This window comes from Lineus longissimus, chromosome 9 (assembly GCF_910592395.1).
Source record: "Lineus longissimus chromosome 9, tnLinLong1.2, whole genome shotgun sequence".
Classification (NCBI taxonomy): Eukaryota; Metazoa; Nemertea; class Pilidiophora; order Heteronemertea; family Lineidae; genus Lineus; species Lineus longissimus.
The window spans coordinates 13,587,087-13,612,532 of NC_088316.1; the positions used below are offsets into that span (position 1 = coordinate 13,587,087).

Genomic DNA, 25,446 nt, shown 5'->3' on the forward strand with positions numbered 1-25,446 from the left:
GTACATTGGATTTTTTCTTTTCTAGCCGTGCAGTGTACAATAGATTAGAAGAGTTCAAACTGTTATTTTATTCGACAGTTATGATTGGAATGTTATCTTCATTGTAATTGCCTAGCTTTGTTTACATGAAGTTTTGAGGTCATATCAGTGGGCGCATACAATGTGCTGCATGTAGTTTTCAGACACTTGTCACCAGATGCGTGTGTCATGGAGCAGGTTTTGTGACCTACAAATTACTGTAGTTTGGTTTTGCTATTGAATTAGTCTAAAGTTTTAAAATGTGGTGTCAGGCAAGCTGTTACACTTCCAGGAACTTAAATTTCATGTAATTGATATCTTATGTATGGTATTGACCTCAAAGAAACAAATTGACACAATCAGTCATTTTTCGCCTATCTAAAACACTATTATTTCATGTGATAATTATGTGGGTGCTTGACATTCCGTTCTCTACATGCATACTCATAAGGTTGTCCCAAAGTCAAAAGTACTTTCATTATTGTTTCATCAACGTTGACTGTTAGAATTCTACAATCAGGACCATGAAGGGCCCACATGTAAAGACTCTGGTTTGTTTCTGAATATAGGCTATAGAATATCCCTGCTGTCACATCTTCCGGGTCCTGTCCTGTTTTGGTAGTTGGTACGTTTTAAGGGAGAGGTAGACACTAGCGAGTTGTTTCTGAGGATAATTTTTTGATAGAATTAGCCCAATGGCACCAGATGTGGACTGTCAACTTGACGACATTGAGTGGTGAAGTGGTGAAGAGAAAAACGTCCAGTAGGCAGTAGATTACATGCAAATGAAATCTACGAAGCTGTCATTTGAACAGATGTTTACTCTATTTGTTTTCTGGATCCCAGGTTGCTGGGTATTGTCTACCTGGCTGCTGCCCACATTAACATTTTTCTGATCTGGGCATTCTACCATTTTGTTGAATTCTGCAGTCTGTTGGATTATCGTCCAGCGAGTTAGCCCTTCTCTCCACAGCAACCTTTTGTCACATGCAAGATGGTAAGTGAAGGTATACTGGTTTGCATGTTTGATTCATCTTGCATGTACGACACTTGTGTCAGGTTAGCCTGCAACAACTGCAGAAGATGGGCCTGTTTTATGGTGCACTTTTCATCAAAAGTATAAATTTACAAGGTATCATTTCTCATAATGTTTAAGGTGAATATTTGACATATCGAACATGTCAAAACACAAAACTAGTTAGCTAATTCTGAAAACAATGGTTACTGAGGGTTTAACTCTTTCACTATAAGGTCATTGTTTTATTAATCAAGTATGTTCAAACAAGTTGGAGACGCTTGATTGGCAAGTGTAATTAGTATAAGTCTTTCAATCAGAAACATGTTTGATTTGTCAAAGTTTGTATTATGTCCCCTTGGTGATTTCGTGTTGTTATAGTTTTCATGGTAAATCAAGGATTGTATAATGGTCATTCAGGTCTTGGACTCCAGCCTGGGAACACACATATTTGGACTTCCAATCTGTATTTGTAATTGTAACTATCAATGTATTAGCTTTCATGAAAGTTTGTAATTGTAACTATCAATGTATTAGCTTTCATGAAAGTTTATTGAATTAGAAGAAGTGAACAGAACCTACAGGACTCGAATTTATTTCTACCGCTAGTCTCCTTCCTTTTTTTTCCCCCATAATATTTGGTGGAGAACCCAAAGGATCCCAGAGAAACAAGAGGAAGACGCCAAGCGAGTGACTCAGCTCATCATGACGATATCGACGCTACCTCAGAGTATCACATCGGTGATAGCCACTCTTGGATTGACCAGTATGCCAAACGAATGGGATATCTCAGCAACTGCAGAAGGAACGTCGCTAACTCTCTTCTGGAACGCTGATGGAGCTTTAAAACGAACTGCTGCACCTCTAAGGATCAAAGGTTTGAAATCACCTTCAACACTTCGTCGTGATAAAAACCGTATGGAACTGTATTTACAGAAAATCAAAGGACGAAACGTGAGTGACAATCCAATTAGCATGCCTTCACGGAAGATGGTTTCATCAATTGCCAAGCCAACTTTTGCAGAGACACATGTCGACAATCCAGAGGACTTCTCCCATCAAGAAGATTTTACATCAATTCAAATTAGGACTAGGAGTGTGTCATCACAAACGGATGCAGACTCCGAGCCTACGAGAGTGTCGGTTGGTGTTCAGTGCAAACCAGAAACAAACACCTATGCGAGTCAGTTTGCTCCAGAGACTCACACCGTGACAGTACAATGCAGCCAAGAAAAGGTCTCAAAGTCAGTACAGTATGTGTGCAGCAGCACGTCTGTTTCTGTGCAAGTTGCCTCTGAGCGCAACTCAGCATCCGTCCAGTGTGATATGGCTAGTCAGTCCGACAATGACAAGGGGAGGGCGGACAGAAAACCCTCAACAGTTTTCGACTCGGGACACGAGCATGTGATGCCAATCCAGAATGTGCACGGTGATGAATTACAGAAAGATTCAATGAACAGTTTGGCCAAGAAATTTAATTCATGTGGAAATGAAATTGGTAATAATGATGTGATAAGTGTCTTGAGTATCTACCAAGGACAACATCCGATGAATATGTTTCCACAATATCCCATTTATAGGATACCGAACAGGGATTTACTTGGTTGCACAGAGTACATCGCTATCCCTATCCAGTCACTAAATGGATGTGAGAGTAAAACTATTTTCTTGCCAAATCGATGCACAATAGCGGACTGCATCAGAGAGTATTCAGAGTTTGATACGTCTCTAAATGAACAGGATGTTTTTGTATATTTTGATCACCCAAGACTAAAGCGAACATTCACATTAGGAAGCAACGCCCCACTCCGTCGATTGCCAAGCACAGGAACACAAATGATTGGACCTAAAGGTGGCCTTTGTAATCACGTTAGCATCACCATGGACTTCAGTAAGGCAAATGCAATGTTAAATTTAAGAGAGTATTTTATGGGGTAAATTTTGTTATCACATGACACTGAATATAAACTGAATTTTAGAACAATGAAATGATTTGATCTGCGTTTGACATTTATACTGGACTTCTGGCCACATTCTGAAGACGCAACTATTTTCATCTGCCTCGAAAAAGATGTTATGAATTATAAAATTGACTTTCATTTTGATGAGTTTATGTGCACAATATAGCTATTTTGACTATGGAATAGTGTGAAGAATTATGTTCACTTATTGAATTTCATGTTACTTCATTTTGCAATTTCATGTATACTTTTATATGGTTTCGTCTTTAGTGACTTCATTTTGTAATTTCATCTATACTGCTATTTAATCTTGTCTTTTGTAGACAGCATATAATTCGCAGGAGCGAATTTGATTTTTAAAACAACAGGAGTCTTTTATGGTGCACTTTTCATCAAAAGTATAAATTTACAAGGTATCATTTCTCATAATGTTTAAGGTGAATATTTGACATATCGAACATGTCAAAACACAAAACTAGTTAGCTAATTCTGAAAACAATGGTTACTGAGGGTTTAACTCTTTCACTATAAGGTCATTGTTTTATTAATCAAGTATGTTCAAACAAGTTGGAGACGCTTGATTGGCAAGTGTAATTAGTATAAGTCTTTCAATCAGAAACATGTTTGATTTGTCAAAGTTTGTATTATGTCCCCTTGGTGATTTCGTGTTGTTATAGTTTTCATGGTAAATCAAGGATTGTATAATGGTCATTCAGGTCTTGGACTCCAGCCTGGGAACACACATATTTGGACTTCCAATCTGTATTTGTAATTGTAACTATCAATGTATTAGCTTTCATGAAAGTTTGTAATTGTAACTATCAATGTATTAGCTTTCATGAAAGTTTATTGAATTAGAAGAAGTGAACAGAACCTACAGGACTCGAATTTATTTCTACCGCTAGTCTCCTTCCTTTTTTTTCCCCCATAATACCTGTCTGCTGAAACTAGATTTCAGTTTTGCAACCTTCATGTACATACTCTAACCTTGTCACTTTCTACAATGAACATGTAGCTGTAAAGCCATCATCTCATACTTGTAGTTTGTAGGTCTGCGTGGTATTCAACTCACCAGTTGCTGAAAATGATATTTTAGCTCAGTTTGGTTCAGAGTGCTAGATCAGATAAGCTACCTTTGATCAGTATTGTTACCTGTATGCAGCTCCCCAATTTCCCAGCAGTCTTTGCAGGAAGAAAGCATCGGCACACAGTAGCAGTGAATGACTATACCCTACTATTTACTAGACAGGTAAAAAGCATGGAATAACTCTGAAGATAAATTCTCAGAAACATGATTCCGTGACTGAGCTAGGTTTTGTGTCACAACAACATGTTGGCAAAGTTTTTTCAAACAACTCAACAGATATGTTCTTCTGTGACCAATGCCCTTGAAGAACGAGGTACTTTGAAAAGCTAGCACCTGAAGGGAGGCCCGAGTTTCCAGTTCTGAGAGGATTCCAACTCTCCCTGTTGTGAGCCCTGTCTTGTCCTGCATATTACACCTCCACTAAGTAACTCTGAATATTTCATAAGCTGAAAGTCCAATTCATCACAAAATAAATGCTGCCTGGGCTGCCTGAGATATTTAATTGTAGGGTTTTATGCATAATGCATTATCAGGTGTCGAATAGTCAAACGCGGCCACAAAAATCAATGGTGATTAGTTAATTAAATTTCCCACTGGTATTACACGGATGTTGTACAAATAGACGATGGTATATCGACAACTGATCGCTCATGTCAATAGTAGAAAGTATTGATTTGGCTAGGGGCTGGATAGCGGACCTAGCTGGGACTGGGAAAAATCGTCTGCTACTATTGATCCAAACAAATCCGTATCATCAGCCAATGCACATGATCATATGGTCTGAATGGATTATTAGCCAATTTCAATGTTAAAAGGTCGAAAAAACTATCTGGAATTGTATGAACACTTGAGAAATATTTCCTTTTCGCTACACAAGCATTGATGTTGTATAATTTCTCCAAATATTTTGGCACTCTTCTATTACAATATGAATGAGATACCTCATGCACTTGGAAAGATCACTGCGGCATTTTGCATGTAGCTGTCCTCTCTCTAAATCCAATTCAACGAAAAGCTGACTGATAACCTAAGACCAAGGGTAGAAATTATCATGGATGTGCATATACCTTTGGATTGTAGTACCGTACATTTGTACATGTTTTAATTAGGTTTAAAGGCCTACAAATGTATGCTTAGAAAATAAAATGCTCTGGGCCCACACTTAGTGATAAGATATAACCTTGCGTGGGGGCATTGCGTGCTTCTCTACTGTTTTGTACAGCTGGGCCTTTGAAATTCCTGATTGATTATATATTAGGCTCCACGTCTGACTCTGAAGTGGATGTCAGTCTAGTTGTCTCTACATGTACATGTAAAAAAAATGTGATTGACACATTATTATTCTATTATTCAGAAACGTCAATAAGACAGTCATCTTACATTTTCTGCCTATTAATTTTGCAGCTTGGAAACTTCTGCAGAAGACGCCAGGATGAAAAATCTGAAGTCGCCAGCCTCTGGTCCGTCAGTGGCGTAATGCCCATCTCATGATGATAACAAAGCAGATTTGTAGAAGGCAGTGCTATTATGTCATGCTCTTACTCGTCCTATTTTGCAGTTTGGAAAGTTAGGCGGAGGCAAAGAAAAGAAGTCTGAGAAGCATCGCCCGAGTACTACCCCGGCCAGCCGTGGTCCCAATAATGACGACAATGGGGATCCTCTGGAAGAGCATTATAATCAGTTCAGCGATGACGAAATTAATGAAAAATTTGAGCAGATGCTGGTGAGTATGTTTTAAAATGCGTGGAAAAAGAGCGTCTTCTTGATTGGTAACGAGTGCTTGTTCCGGGTAGAGCTTGTGGCGTCTCGCTGATTGATTGTTACATCAGGAGTTGATAGAATTGTATTTCCTGCGGGAGTACCCGGTATAAGGAGATAATCCAGAGCCTTAAATGTCGTGTATGATTATGAAGGTCAGTTTCCATGCATGTGTCGCAAAGTGGATTCTATCATGACTGTCTGTGAAAACTCCCGATGAAGTTCAAACTTCCTTCTAACTGCAGGTTTATGTCGATGTGTGAATATTTCTTAAATGTTTACCAATAGATAGATTGCCAAAATTTCAAGGCTTTTGTACTTGGGCTATATTGGAGTTCCTTCATTGTGAGACTCCATGGTCGTGATCATGGATAGTATTCCAATTTTGGATAACATGCCAATGTAAACACTGTAAATAGTGGAGAGTGTGACAGCTTAAATGCTCAATTCCTTGTCCTTAGTGGACCGGTATAGAGTGTTTTCACGGTCAGCCATGTTGGAGGTCAGATACCTAACGAAACTGAATCAAATGCCGTCATGGTCTGTTGGGCTTGCTTTCTTTTGTCTGTCCTTCCAACATAGCCGGTTATGACGTCACATGCAGCCACTCTATTCAGAGCTCCATAAGTTATTAAAAAAAAGGTTAATGAGATGATCCCCTGTGGTAATTGATCTCTAATTGTCTGTGAAGATCATCCTGATAGCACCGAATAGCCAAGCACTAAATGGCCTCATCAATAATGATTTATAGATCACTCGCTTTTGAAGATATGAGGGTGAATAATGTTAGATGTTTACTACAACATAAAGTTTGATTCTTATGTAGTGCTTTTCCTTGGACACGTCTTTGTTCAAAGCATAAATTGGTTCCCAACATAGATCGGTTCTCAACATAGATTGGTTCTCAACAAAGATTGGTTCACAACATAGTATGGTTCTCAACGTAGATTGGTTCTCAATAAAGATTGTTTCTCCCAACATGGATTGGTTCCAAACGTGGATTGTTTCTCAACATAGATTGGTTCCCAACATAGATTGGTTCCCAACATAGATTGGTTCCCAACATAGATTGGTTCCAAACGTGGATTGTTTCTCAACATAGATTGGTTCCCAACATAGATTGGTTCCCAACATAGATTGGTTCCCAACATAGATTGGTTCCCAACGTGGATTGTTTCTCAACATAGATTGATTCCCAACGTAGATTGGCTTCCAACAAAGATTGGTTCCCAACATAGACTGGTTCAACACAAGCAGGTATGAACTAAACGATTTCTCTTCTTCCTTTCTCGTTACAGGAAGACATGAATTTGTCTGATGAGCTGAAACAGCCTCTAAAGAATAAAAGCAGGGAGCAGAAGATAGCCATGTTGTCCATGCATTACAAAGGCAGTATACAGGTAAGCCACAATCAATAAGGTAATGGGGTACAATTATATCCCCACTGCCCAGTACAGTTATAACCTCTTTGTGTAGTATAATTGAGTTCTGCCAGCTGTTAAGTGTTTTCTACACTGAAGGAGCATAATTGTCCCAGGGCACTATTGTACCACTATACCATACTTGATAGTAAGAGTTCTCGGGGCAGAGCACTAGGATGAAATTATTTCCAAAACTCCCATTACGACCGGCATTGCTAGGGCTATGCACGTTATCTCCTAGGACGGGGTGCTCAATCATACATTTCCAGCAATGAAATTTTTCCTGGTGATGAGTTGGATGTGAGAAAATTGAATGTCAGTGGGTGTTTGTAAACATTTTACGTCCAGACCCTAGTCTGTGATAGCTTGGGCTGATCTGTTCCATCATGGCGACGTTCCACATCTCTAGACAGCACTATCGAGAATGACCCAAACAGAGCAAATGAATTGCTATAAACTGCCACAATCGAGTGTTGTTCTCATCCCAATCTCATTACTGTTTAAAGCCATACATCATGTAGGCGAGATATTTGTATAGCTACGAGTTTGCTTCACCTAAACTTGCCACATTTTCTATCGGCGACCACCTGTTACAGCCGCTGTCTGCTTTGATATCGTGCTGTTCGAGGAACTGTTAGAGAACAGATGCCTCATTGTTAAGCTATTGCTATCTATTTTGATATTTATAATCAATATGCTCCCATGTGGCATCCAGGGACATTTGTACACTTTGGCAGTCCTCAACACCTTTGGGATCGATGTTCTCTACTGCCCAGGTTGGCCTGATGGGTCATCAGACCCAAATTAAAATCTTTACCTGCAGACCACTAAAACATACTACCAGACTATTATCTTTGAAGCTGTAATGGTCTTTCTATTCGAAATGTATCATCGCCTGACCAAAAACTTGAGGAAAACTTCAACCTCAGCAAAACCTAAGTTTACCCCCTGGCCGAAAGAAAACTGGGTGGAGAAAACTTTGGATTGATCGATATTGTCCTTGAGTGGATTGATCCGGCTTAGATGGAAGCTTGCTCTTGCTGTAATTGTAGCACCAGTAGGCCTATGTCAACTGATGATTTGATCAGCTGTTACAATAGTGACTGTGTGTCTTTGAGATGTATGCAGCAAAGCACATAAACTGCTGTGGACTTTAAACAAATTCACTGACCTGTTTTAAAATCAGCTATCAGATGACAATGGTTCTGCTGAGAGGGGGTTAAAACAAACATTGCAGATTTCATGTTCAAGGCAATGTTTTTGTTCAGCCAGTATTATAAATAACAATCGGGTTATTCCTGCATTGGAATATTGCTGTGTGCGTGCTAATGGGGCACAGTGACTGATATATTTATCAAATGAGGCTATTTGTTAATTAATTGTGGAGCCAGTATTGATAATAATAAACCTGATTAGATTGGACCAGCATAGATCAAATTCAGCAAGTTCCTCGTTCTCAATTAACTTTATGATGATATATTTGCTGCTCTTGACATTGTATTGTGTGCAGATAATGTCTCAATCTTGTTGTATAGTTTTAAGGTCCCTCCTAATACAATAGACAATATAATATGGTCTGGTTTTACTATCTTACGATTAACTAGAATGGGTTTGGAAGCATGAGCTTTTGCCAAAGAGACTGCTTCTGTGTTTAACGCAGCAAAAAACTACTGTCAACCTTGTTGAAGCTGTAAGACATCCACAAAAGTCTGCTCAATTTTTCAAGAGAAATGATAATTGAATGAAGAGGAAATATTATAAGTACTTGTAGGTATAGATGGCATCCCCGCCCCGCCCTTGGAGGAAATATTTTGAAATCGACCAAGAATTTTGGGAAGTTGACGGAAAATATGCCTAGAGAGGCACCATGCCTCTTTCACTGTGACGCCCTCTTTCTCCCAGACCTGATTTTCAGCATCATTTTGTCTCTTTCAGACAAAGAAGGGCAGCTCATACAATGCCAAGGAGTTCTGTATAGAGCTGAACAGCCCAGAGTTACGAGGGGAACGGCGGTTGCAGATCCTCGAGTCGCTACGGGTGTCGTTGAAAAATAATCCAGTCAGGTAAATCTTTCTCAAATGTCTTGGGGATTTTAGTACCTCATCTTGTTACTATCTATACCATACAGACTTTACCACTTCACTGCTCGTGAGTGATGTCTATTGGCGTGATGGAGTCAAAATCTAGAGGGTCAAGATGCCAGTTGGAATTTTTGTTGCATTTCAAAATTGTCAAAATAAACTTTTGGCATGGAAGTTTTCAATGATTTTGAAATGCGGATTGCAAAAAGACTGTGACAGAAAGGAATATTCAAGACCAAAATACGTCTGATCAAATCGTGCGGGACAGGATATTAGTCATCATTGTAACCAAGGTAGCAGGAAGTGAAACTTGATATAAAAAAACCGATATAAGAACAGTTTCATGGTCATCTTGCCGGATACTCAAGATGATGAACTTCCTTGTAGGAAACAGTGTCAACACCCATGTTTATTTTTAGTTTCTATCCATCATCAAATTGTAAATATTGCATCATCAAATACTCCCTGAGCTGAAAAGAACTTGTCTCATCTTTTAAATCTGTTTCAAAGTTGTCTAAATTGGTAAAAGTTCTTTAGTTAGATAATTGAAAACAGATTTTCTTGCAGCAGACGGCTTTTAAATACAACATTACGTAATTTGTAGAATTGATATTTTAGGGACACATTTAAGATGGTTGAAACTTTGAAGGAGTTTGATGCTAATATTACTCTTTGAAATTTTCATTTGGCGGCGAAGAGAATGAACTTATTTCAAAGCAAGTCTTGAGTTGATTGAAGTCATCCTTATCGAAAGAAGGAGAAATATCAGAAAGAACATGTTTAAAATAGATGAATCTGTCTAGTGAAGATTTGTTTTGCCTTAAGGAGAAAAGAGACCTTTTGGAAATCACACTTGTCACAAAAAAACACAGTTGTGTGGCACTAACTTTAGAAGTAGCGTGGGTTGGTGAGTGGGTAATTTGATCCAACTAGTCAGCTGTGAGTGTATTACTTGTCTAAATATGTCTTTATCTTTTTGTTTCAGTTGGGTCCAAGAGTTTGGGAAAACTGGTCTTGCATCTTTATTGAAAAATTTATCACAATGTGCAGACAAGTAAGTGATGTTGTGCTCAGGTGTCGAAAGGAGGTTATTCTTATAGTGGAGCAAAAGCATTCTTTGGTGACTTACATCTGCTACATAACCCAAAATGATATTCAGTGGAACCTCCCTGAGCAGACACCTCTGTCAGCAGGTTACCCCACATCATAACATGTATCTATTCGGACAGTGATTTTGGTCCATAATGTGTCATTTCTGTACAATTTGACCTCTCTGAGTCTGATCAGGACACTTCTCTATCTCCTTCAAAGATTAACTGGCGTTCCTCACCATGGCAGCATAATAGTTCTTTCCTTTCTTCCTTTCAGCAAACAAGAGAGAAAAAGTTTACATGAGTGTATAAAATGTTTAACAGCTTTTATGAATAATAAGGTATGTTTTAAAAACTAACTGTGCGACATCTGGGTAATGCACTACAAGAAAACCATGCAATTGGGAGGCCAAAACCGTTGATAAGAAAGGAGGTTTATTCCAACTGTTCAGAGACCAGTTCAGCGTACAGCGAACACCAGAAGTTGGAGCAGGCCCCATCCGATATTTTGAAGGAGTGCCAACTCTTTCAATCGTGGTGCAAAGGCTTCTTGGCCTGCCTGAGAGGGCATCAATCACAAGCTATGGATACCCAGAGACGTTCTTGGGAAGACTGCTTGATTCATGGCCACCCTGTGGAATCATCTGCAACGTCTTCGAGCATCTCCCACCTCTCCGAGTCGAGCCAACCTCCTCTCTGAGCAAATCCAGCCAACAACTGAATTGGTGAATATCACCTCTAAACAAGGCCCATGCATGGACCGTAAATCTAACTGACAGCTTTCTCACTGTGACAAACAAAAACTGAGTCCAACAACAGTTAAAATTTACGGCCCGGAATGCAGAAGAAGACTTGAATATAAAAATTGAATCATGTTTTGCTTCTTTTCAGTATGGCTTAACCCAAGTCTTGAAAAATGAACAGGTATTGGTGCTTCTGGCTCGCTGTATCGACAGCGAGGATGCGGGGACCACGATCGACACACTCAATCTTTTGGCTATTGTATCACTGGTGCCCCCCGATGGGTAAGTTTAGCCACAAGTTTATAGATGGTGCCGAATGTTATCAGCCGAAATCTTGGTTCCACTAACTCTTATGCCGATTCTGAACGCACTTCCCTGGCTGGGGTGGATGGCATCATTAGATCAGAGATAGACTGGAGGGCAAGCCAATTTAGTGCTTAGTATACTATCAGCAGGACCTTGAGTTTCAAGTGGAGTTAACTGTCATCTCTTTTCAGACATTGTAAAGTTTTAGAAGGTCTGACGGCCTGTGCAGAGTTCCGGACGCACCATCGGTTCCAGCCCATTGTGAATGCATTGGCAAACCAACAAGTCAGAGTAAGTAATGCGTTGGACACTTAAAACATTGAAATAAGTTTGAACTGAATTGACCCAAAGATGATAAAACGCACCGCACGATCTCCTTTGAATTCACAAAAAACGGAGTCTCTGATCGAGACTGGTCACTGGCTCATAAGAAGGTCGTGAGATTTATCAATGATTCTCTTCCTTCACCGTCATGAGTGTCAGTCCCTTTTGAAGGTGTGTACTTAGTGATTAGTTTATTCTCCGTCCTTGATTTCAGTGTGCCTGTCTCCAGTTGATCAATGCCATAGTGACGACGCCGGAAGATCTTGACTTCAAGATGCATCTCAGAAACGAATTCATGAGGGCTGGAATGCGGGACCATATGGAGGTAGGATTCAGCATCGAATTCCTAAGCATCATAGACATTGATTACATAAAATTAATTATCTTCAAATAACTGTTTCAGAGGATCTCTTTGTCAACGTCTTTGCCTAGGATGTTTTGAAACAAGATATCCAACAGGGTTAGAGTGATTTTCTGAATCAATGAGTTTCCCAATTGTAGTGGAAACAAAGCCTCACTGTGGTTATGAAATAAATTGTCAAAAAATATGTTTGACAGGTATTCTATTGTTATAAAGCTCAGTTATTGATCCTTTCTCTGCATTTCAGGCGTTAGAAGAAGACAAAACAGAAGAACTTGTGTTACAAATGTCAGTATTCAAGGATCATCTAGAGTTAGACTTCGATGAGTATTCACATCGATATGAAAACTTCAGGAACGAGTTAGAGTATCCTTTACGAAAATATACTTGACCCAAATGACCTCTCAGGATTAACAATTGCTATGATAGACAGCAGTTTTCTTCTTTCTAAATATCTGAGGCCCACGTCGAATTTCAGCCAATGGTTGATGATACTACAATAGATCTTTCTTGCCAGGATCGTTGCTCGGTTAACCTGTTCAAGGGGATTCGCAGTAGTTCCCTGTGCTGGGTAGAGCATTGCTGAATCTTTCACCAAGCAAGTTGCAAACGCAAGTTGAAGAAGAAGCAAAGACACATGTCTTTCCTGAAATGGGCAATGGATGATTTTACATATAACATTGATTTACCCAACCCGCGTCGAAGAATACCGAAATGGTATTTGAAGATTTGAAATGCTCCTTAACCAGTCGCCAGTGACCCGTTAGAGTGCTTCCACTTAGTCCAGAATACCGTAATGAACACAGACGCTGAGATGTTCTTCCTTTCTATATTACAACACTTACTTGCCATTAGAGATGACGCCGATGTGAGGTAAAATTATCTTTGTTCATCTTCTTCAGCGTCAGTCCCATTTCCTGTGACAAAGTCCGCTAAACCATTCAGAGTTCATGGATCTTTAAACTCTATTTACTCTGCACTGGGAAGAATTGTGTGTGACAAAGAATTTCACTGTAAATGAAAAGTGTTTGATAATATGATATGGTACATTGCCAAAGAATTTCTGTGAAACTCTTGCTAACCAAAATCATTTAAAAACAACAATTCCCTCTTCCAGACCTCAGTACTACAAACTCATTGAGGAATGTGTCACGCAAATAGTCCTACATAAAAACGGGATAGACCCCGATTTTAGTTACACCAGACGTTTCTGTATAGACGTCGACCCGCTCATAGGAACACTGTCCGAACACTCTGCTGAGGAGCGTTCTATCAAGGCCAGTGTGGAGATGGAGGACCAACTGGAAAAGTCTGTGACAGCAAAACAGGAGGCTGAAGCAAAAGTTGCAGGTTTAGAAGAAAAAGTCAAGGCATATGAAGTGGAAATCGATCAGTTGAAAACAAAGGTAACTTTCTTTATCATTCGGGGGGGGGGGTGCCTGTACAAAAGATTTATTTCACCAGTAATATGCCTTTGTGTGACTGATTCACTGAAAAGTTTAATGCCATCTTTTTCTTTTCATTTTAGATAAAAGATGGCGTTGGTGCTGTAGTATCAAGTGCATTAGTGAAACAACAAGGTGGTGGTGGCCCACCCCCACCACCAGCCCCACCGCCACCTGGCGGTGGTCCCCCTCCACCTCCTCCACCTCCACCACCCTTCCCAGGAGGTGGCCCACCTCCACCGCCTCCACCACCTTTCCCAGGGGGTGGCCCACCTCCACCGCCTCCACCACCTTTCCCAGGCGGTGGCCCTCCTCCGCCACCGCCGTTCCCAGGTGGTCCCCGTCCTCCAGGCCCACCACCACCACCAGGGATGAAGTCACCATTCCCAGGAACACCAGGCTTTGGATCACCATCTCCTGCTAAACTTCCCTATGGCATGGAGCCCAAGATGTCATTCAAGACAGCAGTTCCTTTAAAGAGGGCAAACTGGAATAAGGTACGAACAACTTTTTCTGCGTCAACTCACAGTAGAGCTCACAGCATCTTGCGTATCATCGTTAAGGTGCTTAAGATCCTAAAAAGAACCATGAAGCCTAAGATGAAAATGATTATATGTTTTTTCTAACTTTGTTGCTTGAGATCTGTTGGTTTAGTTTTGGTAAAGTAATTAAGACGTCTTGATTGTACTTTTGATGTAATATTTCAGATCAATGTCAAGACACTAGAAAAAGACTCATTCTGGGTGAAAGTTAAGGAACAGGAGTTGAGTAGTGAGGATATATTGAGTGGGTTGACGGAGCAGTTTGCGACAAAGGTCATCAAAAGTAAGTGCGTGTTGAAATTTATTTGCCCCTTATGATTAGTTCACTAAATGATGAGGATGGAGGAGGCTGCTTGTCTCAAGTGCTCTGAAAGTATTACTATATAACTATTTCTATAAGTATTACTAACAAGCGTGGTCACAGTATCTGTAGGTTTTAGTCGGGGTGATGCCCATTGATATGCAGCCTTAGTGACTATGCCTTCTCAGTCAAGTTCTTATATCGAATTCTAAGCAATGCTGTTCTCACTCTCTCTAAAGGTGTGTATTCATTTAGATCTTTGTAAATGCCACCAGAGATGGAACAATATAATCAACTGGATGTGACGAGGTTTGCCGCCGAATTATGGAAAAAGGTGTTTCAGCAATGGGGCTTGTTCAAAAATTGTATTTGTCCTGAGACTGTCTACATTTTGGTTGCATTTGTTATTGTTTTCAAATCATTTGTGTTGTTTAACTGATAGCTGCGGAAGGGGATGAGCCTCAAGAAAGAAAAGGTTTAAGGATGAGGATATTTAAGGCCTATTTCCACATAAGCATTTCACGCACAATGCACTTGTTCCTTGGCAGAGAGCGTGTAGTGTTGCTCACGTGGAAGTAGGCCTTTAGAACCCTTTTATGGACTTATCAGGATTTCATCATAAAAGAAATGGGAAGAATTTTAGAAAATCTTGCAAATTTGAAAAATGACAATTTTGACCTCTTTGATGTCCGACTTTTATGTGATCTTTTCTGAAGTGTTTTAACATTTCAATGTAGATATTTCAATAAAAGAAATCATGAAGAGTCCATGAAGGGTTACACCGGTGTGGCTGCATGTTTTGATATCATAGATTGCCCTCACTATTTATGTTGCCCTTTGAACACAAAACCTTTGTTAGACTTGTCTCCTTTTAGTGTTTTTATCACTATTTGAAGTGGATTGGTTTTACTCGAACACAGGCTTAAACCTGTATCTGATGAGTGTAGATTTCTTTGGCATTGTCCATTGCGATATTAAAGTACCGAGTGGTACTGGCCGAGCCTTACACCCACAACCCTCAATTACTAGTCACACGCTCTTAAGCTGTTCCACCATACTCCCCAAGAAATATGCACTCGAAACATACGGAATGAATCATTTTTGATTCCTAGCAGAGATATGAGATCTTTAACTTCAACAGCTTAATACGCACCATCATTTTAGGGGTACCATTACAATATTAGAGGTGATCAGATTCTGGTAGCAGGTTTTAAGTTCATATTCACACTAGATTTTGATTTTACTAAAACTGTGATCCTTCCCTCAACATTGTATAGTTGTTGTTCTAGTTCCAAAGGACATAGAGGTTTTTATTTGTTCCCCATTTTCCTGACATCACAACATGTCGTTGAGGACATCTTCAGTCATGTTAAGGGCACTAAAGTTGTTAGGCTTCTTCGACTGTACCATTTTGATTGATCATGGATACTTGTGAAAACCAATTAGGGGTTACAGTTTGAGCGGAATTTGAATTCCTACTGTTGTGTAGACCGTGATGAATAATTCTTAGGCAGGGAAGGGGGTATGGAAGCACAGGGTCTGCTTGATACTGTTGATTCATTCTGACTTGATTTATTGAAACGGAGATGACATCGTCATCGATCATTCTTGAAATTGCAGGAATCGACATGAGAGTTTGGTCTTGACACCTCATTATTTTGTGCATTTCAGAGAAGGCGACAGACGACACGGACAGCGCTGCAAAACCAATAAAGAAAGCTAAGCAACTCAGAGTGTTAGATGGCAAGTCTGGACAGAATCTTTGTAAGTTTATATCAGACAGCAAAGCGACATCATTTCGACTTGTTGATTTCATTATTACATGTGCAGTAGTTAAATCGCCTATTTGTAATCACAATCTTTTGGTACAGTTGTCGTAGATAGTTATCTGGTGTCTATGCCATGGCGTGTCGATTTCTGAGCATATTTCTCGCCTAAGCCAAATCATCACCAATTCCGTCTTTTCAGCTATCCTGCTTGGATCAGTCAAAGTGCCATATAAGGAAATCAAACGGCGGATTATCGACATGGATGAGGATAATCTGTCAGAGGAGTTGATAGAGCAGCTCATCAAGTATATGCCGTCTCAAGAACAGATGACGACGTTGCAAGGTTTTAAAAACGAATATGATGATCTTGCTGATCCGGAACAGTTTGTCGTCGAGGTGAGCAGTGGATGAAATGTGTACGATTATGATTATTGTAATAGAACCATGACTCACATCTTGTAGTGGTATGGTTATCAGCGCCAAGTTTTGCAAGAATATCGCAACGGGACGAGAGTACAAAGTGTTTTAGCGAGTCACTGTTTTGTTCTTGTCTTTCAGATGACAGAGATAAAGGGCATAACGCCAAGATTGAATGATATGGCGTTCAAGATGGGATTCGCCGAAATTGTATCAGAAGTCAAACCAGTAAGTCAGAAAAGTCTTTTTCTTTGAGATAGTCCGCAACTATTATAAAAAACACATCATGTGAATACTTCTTTGAATTTCGTGCGTCAACTTGTAACAAGTTTTGCGTAATTTTAATTGAATATCTCTCACTGCAACCGGGCATGTTGGCCGGCTGGAAATACCTCAGGACATCCGGACGAAACAGTACCAGTATGTGTGATATCCTTAGAGAGAATGATACCATTATGGACTCTGTCCCATTGCCTTTATTTCTTAACTTTTCCGTATTTCAGGACATCGTGGCGGGAACTCAAGCGCTGGAAGAAGTGAAACAAAGCGGACGGTTTTCGAAGATTTTAGAACTTATATTGTTATTTGGGAATTATATGAACTCGGGGACAAGGAATGCGCAGTCCGTGGGATTTGAGTTGAGCTTTATCACAAAGGTATAGTACGAATTTTACTGCTAGGAATATGTGTCCTTCTTTTGAGGCAAAAGGCCTGTCCCTGGGTCATCCCCGGCAAAATTAAGACATTGTTTCTATACTTCTTCATGTGTTGTATTTCTCCTCCTAATGTCAGTGGTTTTTATATTGGCACAGTCTAGACCTAATGACTCCTGCCCCTCACCCGGGCCAATACCCCAGGCATTGAATTCAACTCGTATTCTTCCAGTTATCCAATACGAAAGCAGCAGACAACCAAACGACCCTCCTTCATTATCTTGTGGCGACCGTTGAGAAGAGATTCCCCGACGCCCTCAAGTTTCCTGACGACCTCACTCATTTAGACAAGGCAGCCAGAAGTAAGTAAGGGGAGTCTATCATTCAAATAGATGCGAGTTTCCTTGTTAGCTCACCTCTTAGCAGAGGTGAGCTTATCCCATACCGTGGCGTCCGTCGTCCGTCGTCGTCGTCGTCGTCGTCGTCGTCGTCGTCGTCGTCGTCGTCGTTGTCGTCGTCGTCGTCCGTCGTCCGTTAGCAGGGCACGTTTCGTAACTGTTAGAGCTATTGAGTTGAAACTTGGTACACATGTACCCTTATGTAATGACACCTGGGAGACCAAGTTTCGGTCCGATTCGTTTCATGGTTTGGCCACCAGGGGGCCAAACGTTAAAAGTGAAAATATGCAATATCTCCCTTAATAGTAGTCGGGAAATTTTGAAAAAAATATGGTAGGTACTTCTAGCAAAGGTGCATCATATATCCTCCGGGTTTTTGATTTGACCTCCTTTTCAAGGTCACAGAGGTCAAATGGTGTAAATTGGCCGTTAGGATGTAACGATGGCACGTTTCTAAACTGCAATGACTATTGATACCAAATTTGGTACACATTTACCCCTTAGTCAGGTGATCTCAGGGACCGAAGTTTGGTCCAATATGATTCACCACTTGACCACCAGGGGGCAAAATCCAAAAACCTTAAAAATGTGATTATTCCTTAACTTCTTGCCCGATTGCCACCAATTTGATATCATGGGTACATCTAACCACCATACAGTATATGTCACACAGGTTTTTAATTTGACCTTCTTGTCAAGGTCACAGAGGTCAAATGGCGTAAATTCGCCGTCGGGCCGTAACTATGGCACGTTTCTTAACTGCAATGACTATTGATCACAAATTAAGTACACATGTACCCCTTGGTCAGGTGATCTCAGGTACCGAAGTTTGGTGCGATCTGATTTGCCGTTTGGCCTCCAGGGAGGGGGCCAAATCCTAAATTCTTCAAAATGCCATTATTCCTAGTAATGACTTGCCCGATTGGCACCAATTTTATATCATAGGTACATCTAATTCTAACAACCATTCAATGTGTCACCCGGGTCTTCTTTGATTTGACCTACTTTTCAAGGTCACAGAGGTCGAATGTACTGTAAATTGGCCATTTTGGGGAAATTGTAATTGCTTGGACCTACATCAAACCTAACACTACATGACACAAGACCATGCTCTTTATCCATCTTTCCTCCACATGAGGTGAGCACAATGGCCCTGGCCATTTCATTATCACTTCATAACCAAACCAGAGATACACATATATGTGACCCGTCACAGCAAAACCAGGTGCATGTCGCACAGAAGATGAGCCTCAATGACACCAGGAGATAATGGAAGAAATTGATGTGCTCATATTTCACAAAAGGCAGACAATAGAGAAATGAACAACCTGTCCGTCTCAACCTGCCAAGCTCATAGCGTCATGCGCCTGGTTTTGCTGTGACGGGTCACATACGCGAGTTAAGGTTCTAAAGGTCGAAAATGTTGTTAGACAATATGGTAACCAGATAACATGTAAGGTAAACCTGAATAACATCTTTCCTATATTGCTGCTATAAATTCTGATCAAACTTTTTATTGTTTTTCAGTATCTGAAGAGACATTAAAGAAGAATATGACAAAGATTAATAAAAGCTTAGACAACCTTGATAAACGGTTGAAAACCTACAAGTCCATATCTGCGGATGACAAATTCAAACCTGTGATGTCAATATCCTTTTTAGTGCAATGAGTAACTCGGAACATCTGTGATTGTGAAAAAGTGCAAGATTTGAATTTTTCCCTGGGTCATATTTCAGAGGTACTGTACATGGTGGTGGCTTTGGTCTCTGTCAGAGGAATGGAGACATAGCCAACTAGCAAAGAACTTAAATATTTCTTATTCTTAAGAAATCTCCCAAATAGTTTCATTCCATAATATTATTACTTAAAGTTCCTTAACCTGTCGTACGAATTTATCAACATTGCCAAAGACCAGCACACTGTCCTCTCCGAGATGCACAAGAAAATGGAAAAGTTGTTCAATGACATATCTGTCTTTTATGCCTTCAACCCGCAGAAGTACACCATAGAGGAATTATTTTCAGACTTGAAAAACTTCAAAGATCAGTTCTTGGTACGTAGTACATTGTAACCTCTATTTACTGGGTCGGTTATTGAGGGATAAATCGTCCAGACATCTTCTGGCATTTTACAGGGCTGCCACATCCACAGATACCAGCGTTATGCTGGCCTGGTCTTCTCAGGTGTTGGTTGAAGCGGCAGTGCCCGGTTTTTGGTCGGGCTGCCTCTTCTTCTCTCTGAAGCCTGTTGATGTTGTCTGCCTTTGTTGCCATCAGTATTCTACATCCACTGTGTGTGGCATATTTGTTGAGATGAGATGTAGGGTATCATCATCTCAAGGGTATCAAGTTGGTGCGATTTAAGATATTCGTAAAATGCGTATGTCATGTTTGCCATATTGACACCAAAACACACAATTTTGCTCGAGTTTGATGTCGTTTTGGCTGTCGTGATGTCCTAGTGAAAATCATGGCTCCTATCGGGATGCCGACCCCCTATCACATCTTATCTGATTCCTGTTTCAGGCCGCATACAAGGAGAACGTGAAGAAGAGGGAAACAGAGGAGAAGGTAGCCCGGGCGAAGGAGGCTAAACGTCTGGCTGATCTTGAGAAGGAAAAGAAGAGGGCAAGGAGGAATCAATTAGTCGATATGGAAGGAGGTACGTTAGGCCAAATCTTTGCCTCGTTCTTCGTTCTTTTTTGGCGTTGATACTTCCTGGTTGTACTCTTTTTTGTGACAACAATACTTCCGTCATCTTTGCGTTGTGAGGTGACAACTCAGTCTCTCGTCATTGTGGACATACTCTTATATTTTGAGTCAAATTGATGCAACTGAATCTTTCATCAAAGCAGACGGAATCCGAGTTTCACTTCATCACTTGATGTGTTACTTTTGGTAATATTTCATATAATTTTTTTCTGGTAATTTGCAGAGGGTGACCAAGAGGGCGTCATGGACAACTTGTTAGAGGCCTTGAAGTCTGGCTCAGCTTTTAGTGTGAATCGAGAAAAACGGCCTGGACAACAACGACGGACGCCGAGGGCAGCAGGAGGTTAGTAGAAATATAAGTCCCATTTGTTCATAAGAAATGAGTAATGATTGAGGCTTTCCATTTAGTTTTAAGACTAGGAATATTTTGTTTAACTAACTGAACTAACAATACACTCACTTAGGGCTGGATGTAGGGTACATTTTTTAATACCAAGAGCAAAAGTTAGTAAAATACTTATAATATTATACATGTTAACCAATGAAAGAAAAAGACTTCCAAAATTTGACTGATTGGTTTTTGCATGTTTGTCAAATGTGTGAATATTGGTCCTGAGTGGACTTCCCAAGTCTATTAAAAGAGGATCGGTATGCATTTGGTTGTGTGTGATGGCAGCACATTTGCACCCCAGATTCCCCTCATGGCACCTAATTGATATTTTCAATGCATGGATGGTGTTAATGCTCTTCACTTTTCTCTGGAGAATAAAGTGCCCCACTAACCAGCGATTTGAATCCAAAAGTTCCTGTGGTCATTGCAGGTGCCTGCAATAAGAAGCGACAATGATTGCAGCAATCTGCAATCATTGTCAAATTCAGTGATTACCAGTTTCACCTGCAGACAAGCGATAAAAATTGCTTGTTTTCATGGCATGTAACTTTTCAAACTTCCTGCTATTCAGCGGCCAGAGTCAGAAAAATCAGACAACGTCACCTGGAGGTCTGAACAAATTTTAAGTTTCAATTCACTCAAATCAAACTTCACTTAAATCAAACTTCACTCAATTAACATTCTTTACATTAGTGTTTCATTTAGCTTTGTAAAAATCACTCAAATTATATCTGCTTTTCAATTACAAGGTTCTGGGGTTCTTAAATTGTTTTTTATGCCGTATTTCTTGTTCTTTCAAATTTCATTTATCAAGAAGAGGAAGACGAGGAAGATGTTTTCCTTTACTAATGCAATTTTAAATGACTCTGGGTAATTTCAGTCAGTGTGACTAAATCTATGCTTCACAGATTGTCATGCACATCTTAACACCTCTGCTTGGTGTACAATAATTTGTATTTCCTAGAAGACTGTCTTTCACGAATAGAGGGCTAGTCAGGACACGGAACTGATCACTCTGGAACCCGTAAACTCCAGCAATGTATGTTTTGCTGGAGTTACCCATCACTCCCTGTCCTACGTAAATTCATAAACAAATGAATAAGATCAGTTCCCGCCAAGTAAATTGATATCTCCCATATCTATTTCTCCTGACGAGCCCTTCGAATATGTTGTGACATCTTATGCATGATTTTGTCAGATAGGCTGATCTTACAATTGCAATCTCACCTGAATGCTGTTGTCAATTGTAAAGTTGTTTTATGACTGATACAGATGTTAGCATGAACTTATGTAGGCCTAGATTTGACAGATTCTTTTCTGTTCAGCCAGAAATATGTTTGTGTAATGCTGCTCAAATCATTCTAAACATTGAAGCTTCTCTTGCGCTGTACATATCACAAGCTGACTATCGTTTCGTTGTCAATTTACTCCCCCTTACTCTCTAGATATATATGCACGTGTATAAACTACATCACCAGAGGTACTTTTTTTTGTAACACTCTAAAAAAAGTTTGATTTTGTTTTGAATTACTGTTTCGTTGAAATTAACAGGAGCGGCATTTGACGACCCGAGGCTTGGCATTTTTGTCTAAGTAAACAAGCTATGACACTAAGGGTTGCTTGACTGCTTGATTGGGGCTCAATTACTCAGTATTGTACCAAAAGTATTTCATTGGTAAACCAAGTGCACTCTCGTATTTCACTAAACAGACTGTAAAATCACTCTATAATGTTATCAGTCAGTGCTATGTGCAAGATGGAGGCCAACATGAACCCTACTATTCAAAATCAAAATAGTTTTGGTACAATCAATATAGAATGAATTTACGTTTATTTTTATTTCAATGTTTAATTATTTCTTAGGACTCCTAGTAATAGCATCCATGATCCTTTCTTTTTTTCCGGGGTGGCTTCTTCTGGTGGAGATATTGTGGAAAACTTATAGCTCATTTGCTGATTAATTACGACTGTTGCTAGTTAATTGCTAATGTGGCTAATTAACTGGGTCTAATTAGCTGATTGTATTGATATCAAGAACTTCTAATACCACCCACTGCCAGAAGGACTCAAACCAGCACATTTTTAACTTAAATTTGTTCTGTTAGAATGGTTTCTGGGCATTTAGCTGTTGTGCTGCAAGATTTTCAAAACTTGACCGAAGCAGTATTTAAAACTTTTTAACCTCATGGCACGTTCTCTATTTATAGCTGATAGGATTGCACGCTTAAAGGAGGTTGGATGCTCTATGGTTTAATTCACATCCTACTGTACCCTGGTACCCCATTCCATGTTCCATGCTCCTACGGTATTATTCGTTTAATGTCTGGCACCTGACTGATTGGACATGAGAAGTACTGGAGAAAATGCCAACTTGAATGTGAAATTCAGGACTGGCGAGTCAAGCATGCTGAATTTTTTAGAGATTTTCTTCAGCGACCTGTGAAAATTATCAAATGAGACAAAAATCCAATGTGTGCGGGAGTCGTCACAGGTGGTTGTAACCTGATAGGTCAACACTGTGCCCAGTGATAACTATCAAACCTAGCACTCACCAGTTTTAATTAATTTAATTGATTATCACAGTGATAGTTCTGCGTTAAATCACACGTTCGCATGACATTTTACCATAAGGTTTGCATACTGGGTAGCACAAGCAGGATCATCAGTCAGTTGCTGGAGATAAAATGAAAACCTTACCTCAATCCTTACTATTCTTGATGTTAGACAGGTTATGAATAGACCCCTTTACTTTGGTCAGGATGGAAGAACCCTCCGGGTTTGGGCGATTCTCATTTTGCCTTCGAACATATTTTTGACATATCTGTATGAACTTGCATGCTGATATCTTATGTATTTTAAGTATAGCATTCTTAATTGCAATTTCTCAGATGGAATTTTTTAGATTATGATGAATCCCCAAAACAATTGAATGAATATGAAAATGTTTTGATTTCTCTTTGAGGTCTGTACCCTTTGTATTGGGGATTGGTGAAAAAGGTACCATGGAGTTGTATGGTCATATGGTGTGGCAAATTGTTGAGGCAAAATCCTATACGCACCTTGAATTAGATGGTCAGGGCAGTGGTCCAGGTTCCCTTCCCCCACCTCGTCACCCTCTCTGCCTAGTTATCTAAACCTGGTAGAATTATCATGGGAAAACTCTGTTAAGGTGGCTTTAAATGGCCAAGAATACAGTAGTGCCCATTCAGAATGTCCCCAGACATCCTACATCTTAAAAACCATCGATCCTGACCAGTAAATTCGACCTCACTTTCCATTGAAAATCTATGATGTCGTAATTGTACAACTAGATGTGATGCATATTTGATACGCCCTGTATATCACCTTGTGGCCCTATCCTATCCTTTGCACTTCAAATTCCATTACAATTGTTCAGCTAGATAATTTGATGTGTGTGAACACCAGAGCTGAGACACCTTGACCTGGCTATGTCTGAGATGAAGCAAGATGAGTTTGTAAAACCTGTCATCCAAAGACACAGGCCAACCACAGCTGCCGGTGTAAGACTCAGCTAACATAACCAGTCATTCTTGCACCTTGGCTTTGTAAGGAGACACTAAGAAACTGTCACATCATGAAATAATGGGAACATTTGTACATGTACCAGTCTTTGCTGCATTCATCTACGATAGGGTTAGGTATTTGATACTTTCAAAGTTGACCATGTATAAATGGGAACCTTCTTCAAGCCTCTCAGAATCTGGAACCTACCATAATGGACAATTTCACCCCACTTGATACAATATATCACAATTTTCTATAAGTCCCATCTTATCTCATCCTCAGTTGCTTCTTGAGCATGTTTGAATTACCAAATCTCATGGAAACCACTCGTCTATTTTCAGCGGAGAGGCGGGCCCAGCTCGCAAGGTCAAGATCGCGACAGGACGTATTCAAGGGAACCCCAGAAGTTGTCCGCGAGATAAACTTTGACGATGCGGCTGAGAGCCCAGTTTCGAAATCCAGACAACAAGGTACGGGAAAACCTACGGTGTTCAAACAGCCTATGGCGGTAAAACAGCCTGTGGCGGGAAACCGCAGACCTAGCAATAGTAGTCGGGATAATTCCTCGGCTGATAGTGAGGCTGAGGCGCTGCTGGCCCGGTTAAAAGCTTTATAGTGATAAAGGGTTCATCCATGAGGTCACGGAATGATCATTTGTCTTATCGTCTAGAGGATCTGTTGTTTTTAAAGTTAGAACTCCCTGTCATTGTGGTCCGTACACAAAGATTGGGTCATGTGCTGGTGCTCCATTTCCCACCGACGTTCTAACCGATGGGGATCTTGGGACCAGGAGGTTAGTCCCCCTGCTGATACTATACGTAGATCAAACACTTTACAAGTGAGAGTCATATGCTAGTGCTCGAGCTCCCACCAATGTTCTAACCAATGGGAATCTTGGGACCAGGAGGTTAGTCCCTCTGCTGTTGCTATACGTAGGTCAAACACTTTACAAGTGAGTCATGTGCTAGTACTCGAGCTCCCACCAATGTTCTTACCAATGGGAATCTTGGGACCGGGATGTTAGTCCCTCTGCTGTTGCTATACGTAGTTCAAACACTTTACAAGTGAGTCATATGCTAGTGCTTGAGCTCCCACCAATGTTCTTAGAAATGGGAATCTTGGGAGCA

The 25,446-nt window shown here is 40.2% G+C and overlaps 1 protein-coding gene across 8 annotated transcripts in view; it reads left to right on the forward strand.

The window, feature by feature from the left end:
• LOC135493979 (protein diaphanous homolog 2-like) overlaps positions 1-25,446 on the forward strand; it is a 30,834-nt gene that overhangs the window by 1,140 nt on the left and 4,248 nt on the right. For 2 of the 8 annotated variants that reach the window (XM_064781692.1, XM_064781693.1), the window contains exons 2-26: positions 5,640-5,804; positions 7,138-7,239; positions 9,196-9,323; positions 10,327-10,395; positions 10,710-10,773; positions 11,324-11,457; positions 11,673-11,772; positions 12,020-12,130; positions 12,414-12,532; positions 12,923-13,039; positions 13,284-13,572; positions 13,695-14,108; positions 14,319-14,436; positions 14,897-14,929; positions 16,126-16,218; positions 16,423-16,619; positions 16,782-16,868; positions 17,144-17,296; positions 17,526-17,655; positions 19,219-19,340; positions 19,581-19,745; positions 20,218-20,353; positions 20,627-20,746; positions 23,002-23,027; positions 24,661-24,789. In XM_064781692.1, coding sequence (XP_064637762.1) covers positions 5,640-5,804; positions 7,138-7,239; positions 9,196-9,323; positions 10,327-10,395; positions 10,710-10,773; positions 11,324-11,457; positions 11,673-11,772; positions 12,020-12,130; positions 12,414-12,532; positions 12,923-13,039; positions 13,284-13,572; positions 13,695-14,108; positions 14,319-14,436; positions 14,897-14,929; positions 16,126-16,218; positions 16,423-16,619; positions 16,782-16,868; positions 17,144-17,296; positions 17,526-17,655; positions 19,219-19,340; positions 19,581-19,745; positions 20,218-20,353; positions 20,627-20,746; positions 23,002-23,027; positions 24,661-24,741 — 3,273 coding nt within the window. In that variant the 3' untranslated portion in view covers positions 24,742-24,789. Of the gene's footprint in view, positions 1-903; positions 1,016-5,639; positions 5,805-7,137; positions 7,240-9,195; positions 9,324-10,326; positions 10,396-10,709; positions 10,774-11,323; positions 11,458-11,672; positions 11,773-12,019; positions 12,131-12,413; positions 12,533-12,922; positions 13,040-13,283; positions 13,573-13,694; positions 14,109-14,318; positions 14,437-14,896; positions 14,930-16,125; positions 16,219-16,422; positions 16,620-16,781; positions 16,869-17,143; positions 17,297-17,525; positions 17,656-19,218; positions 19,341-19,580; positions 19,746-20,217; positions 20,354-20,626; positions 20,747-21,608; positions 21,665-22,345; positions 22,387-23,001; positions 23,028-24,660; positions 24,790-25,446 lie in introns of those variants that run through there. The other 6 variants (XM_064781688.1, XM_064781689.1, XM_064781696.1 and 3 more) reach the window with 5 other exon arrangements.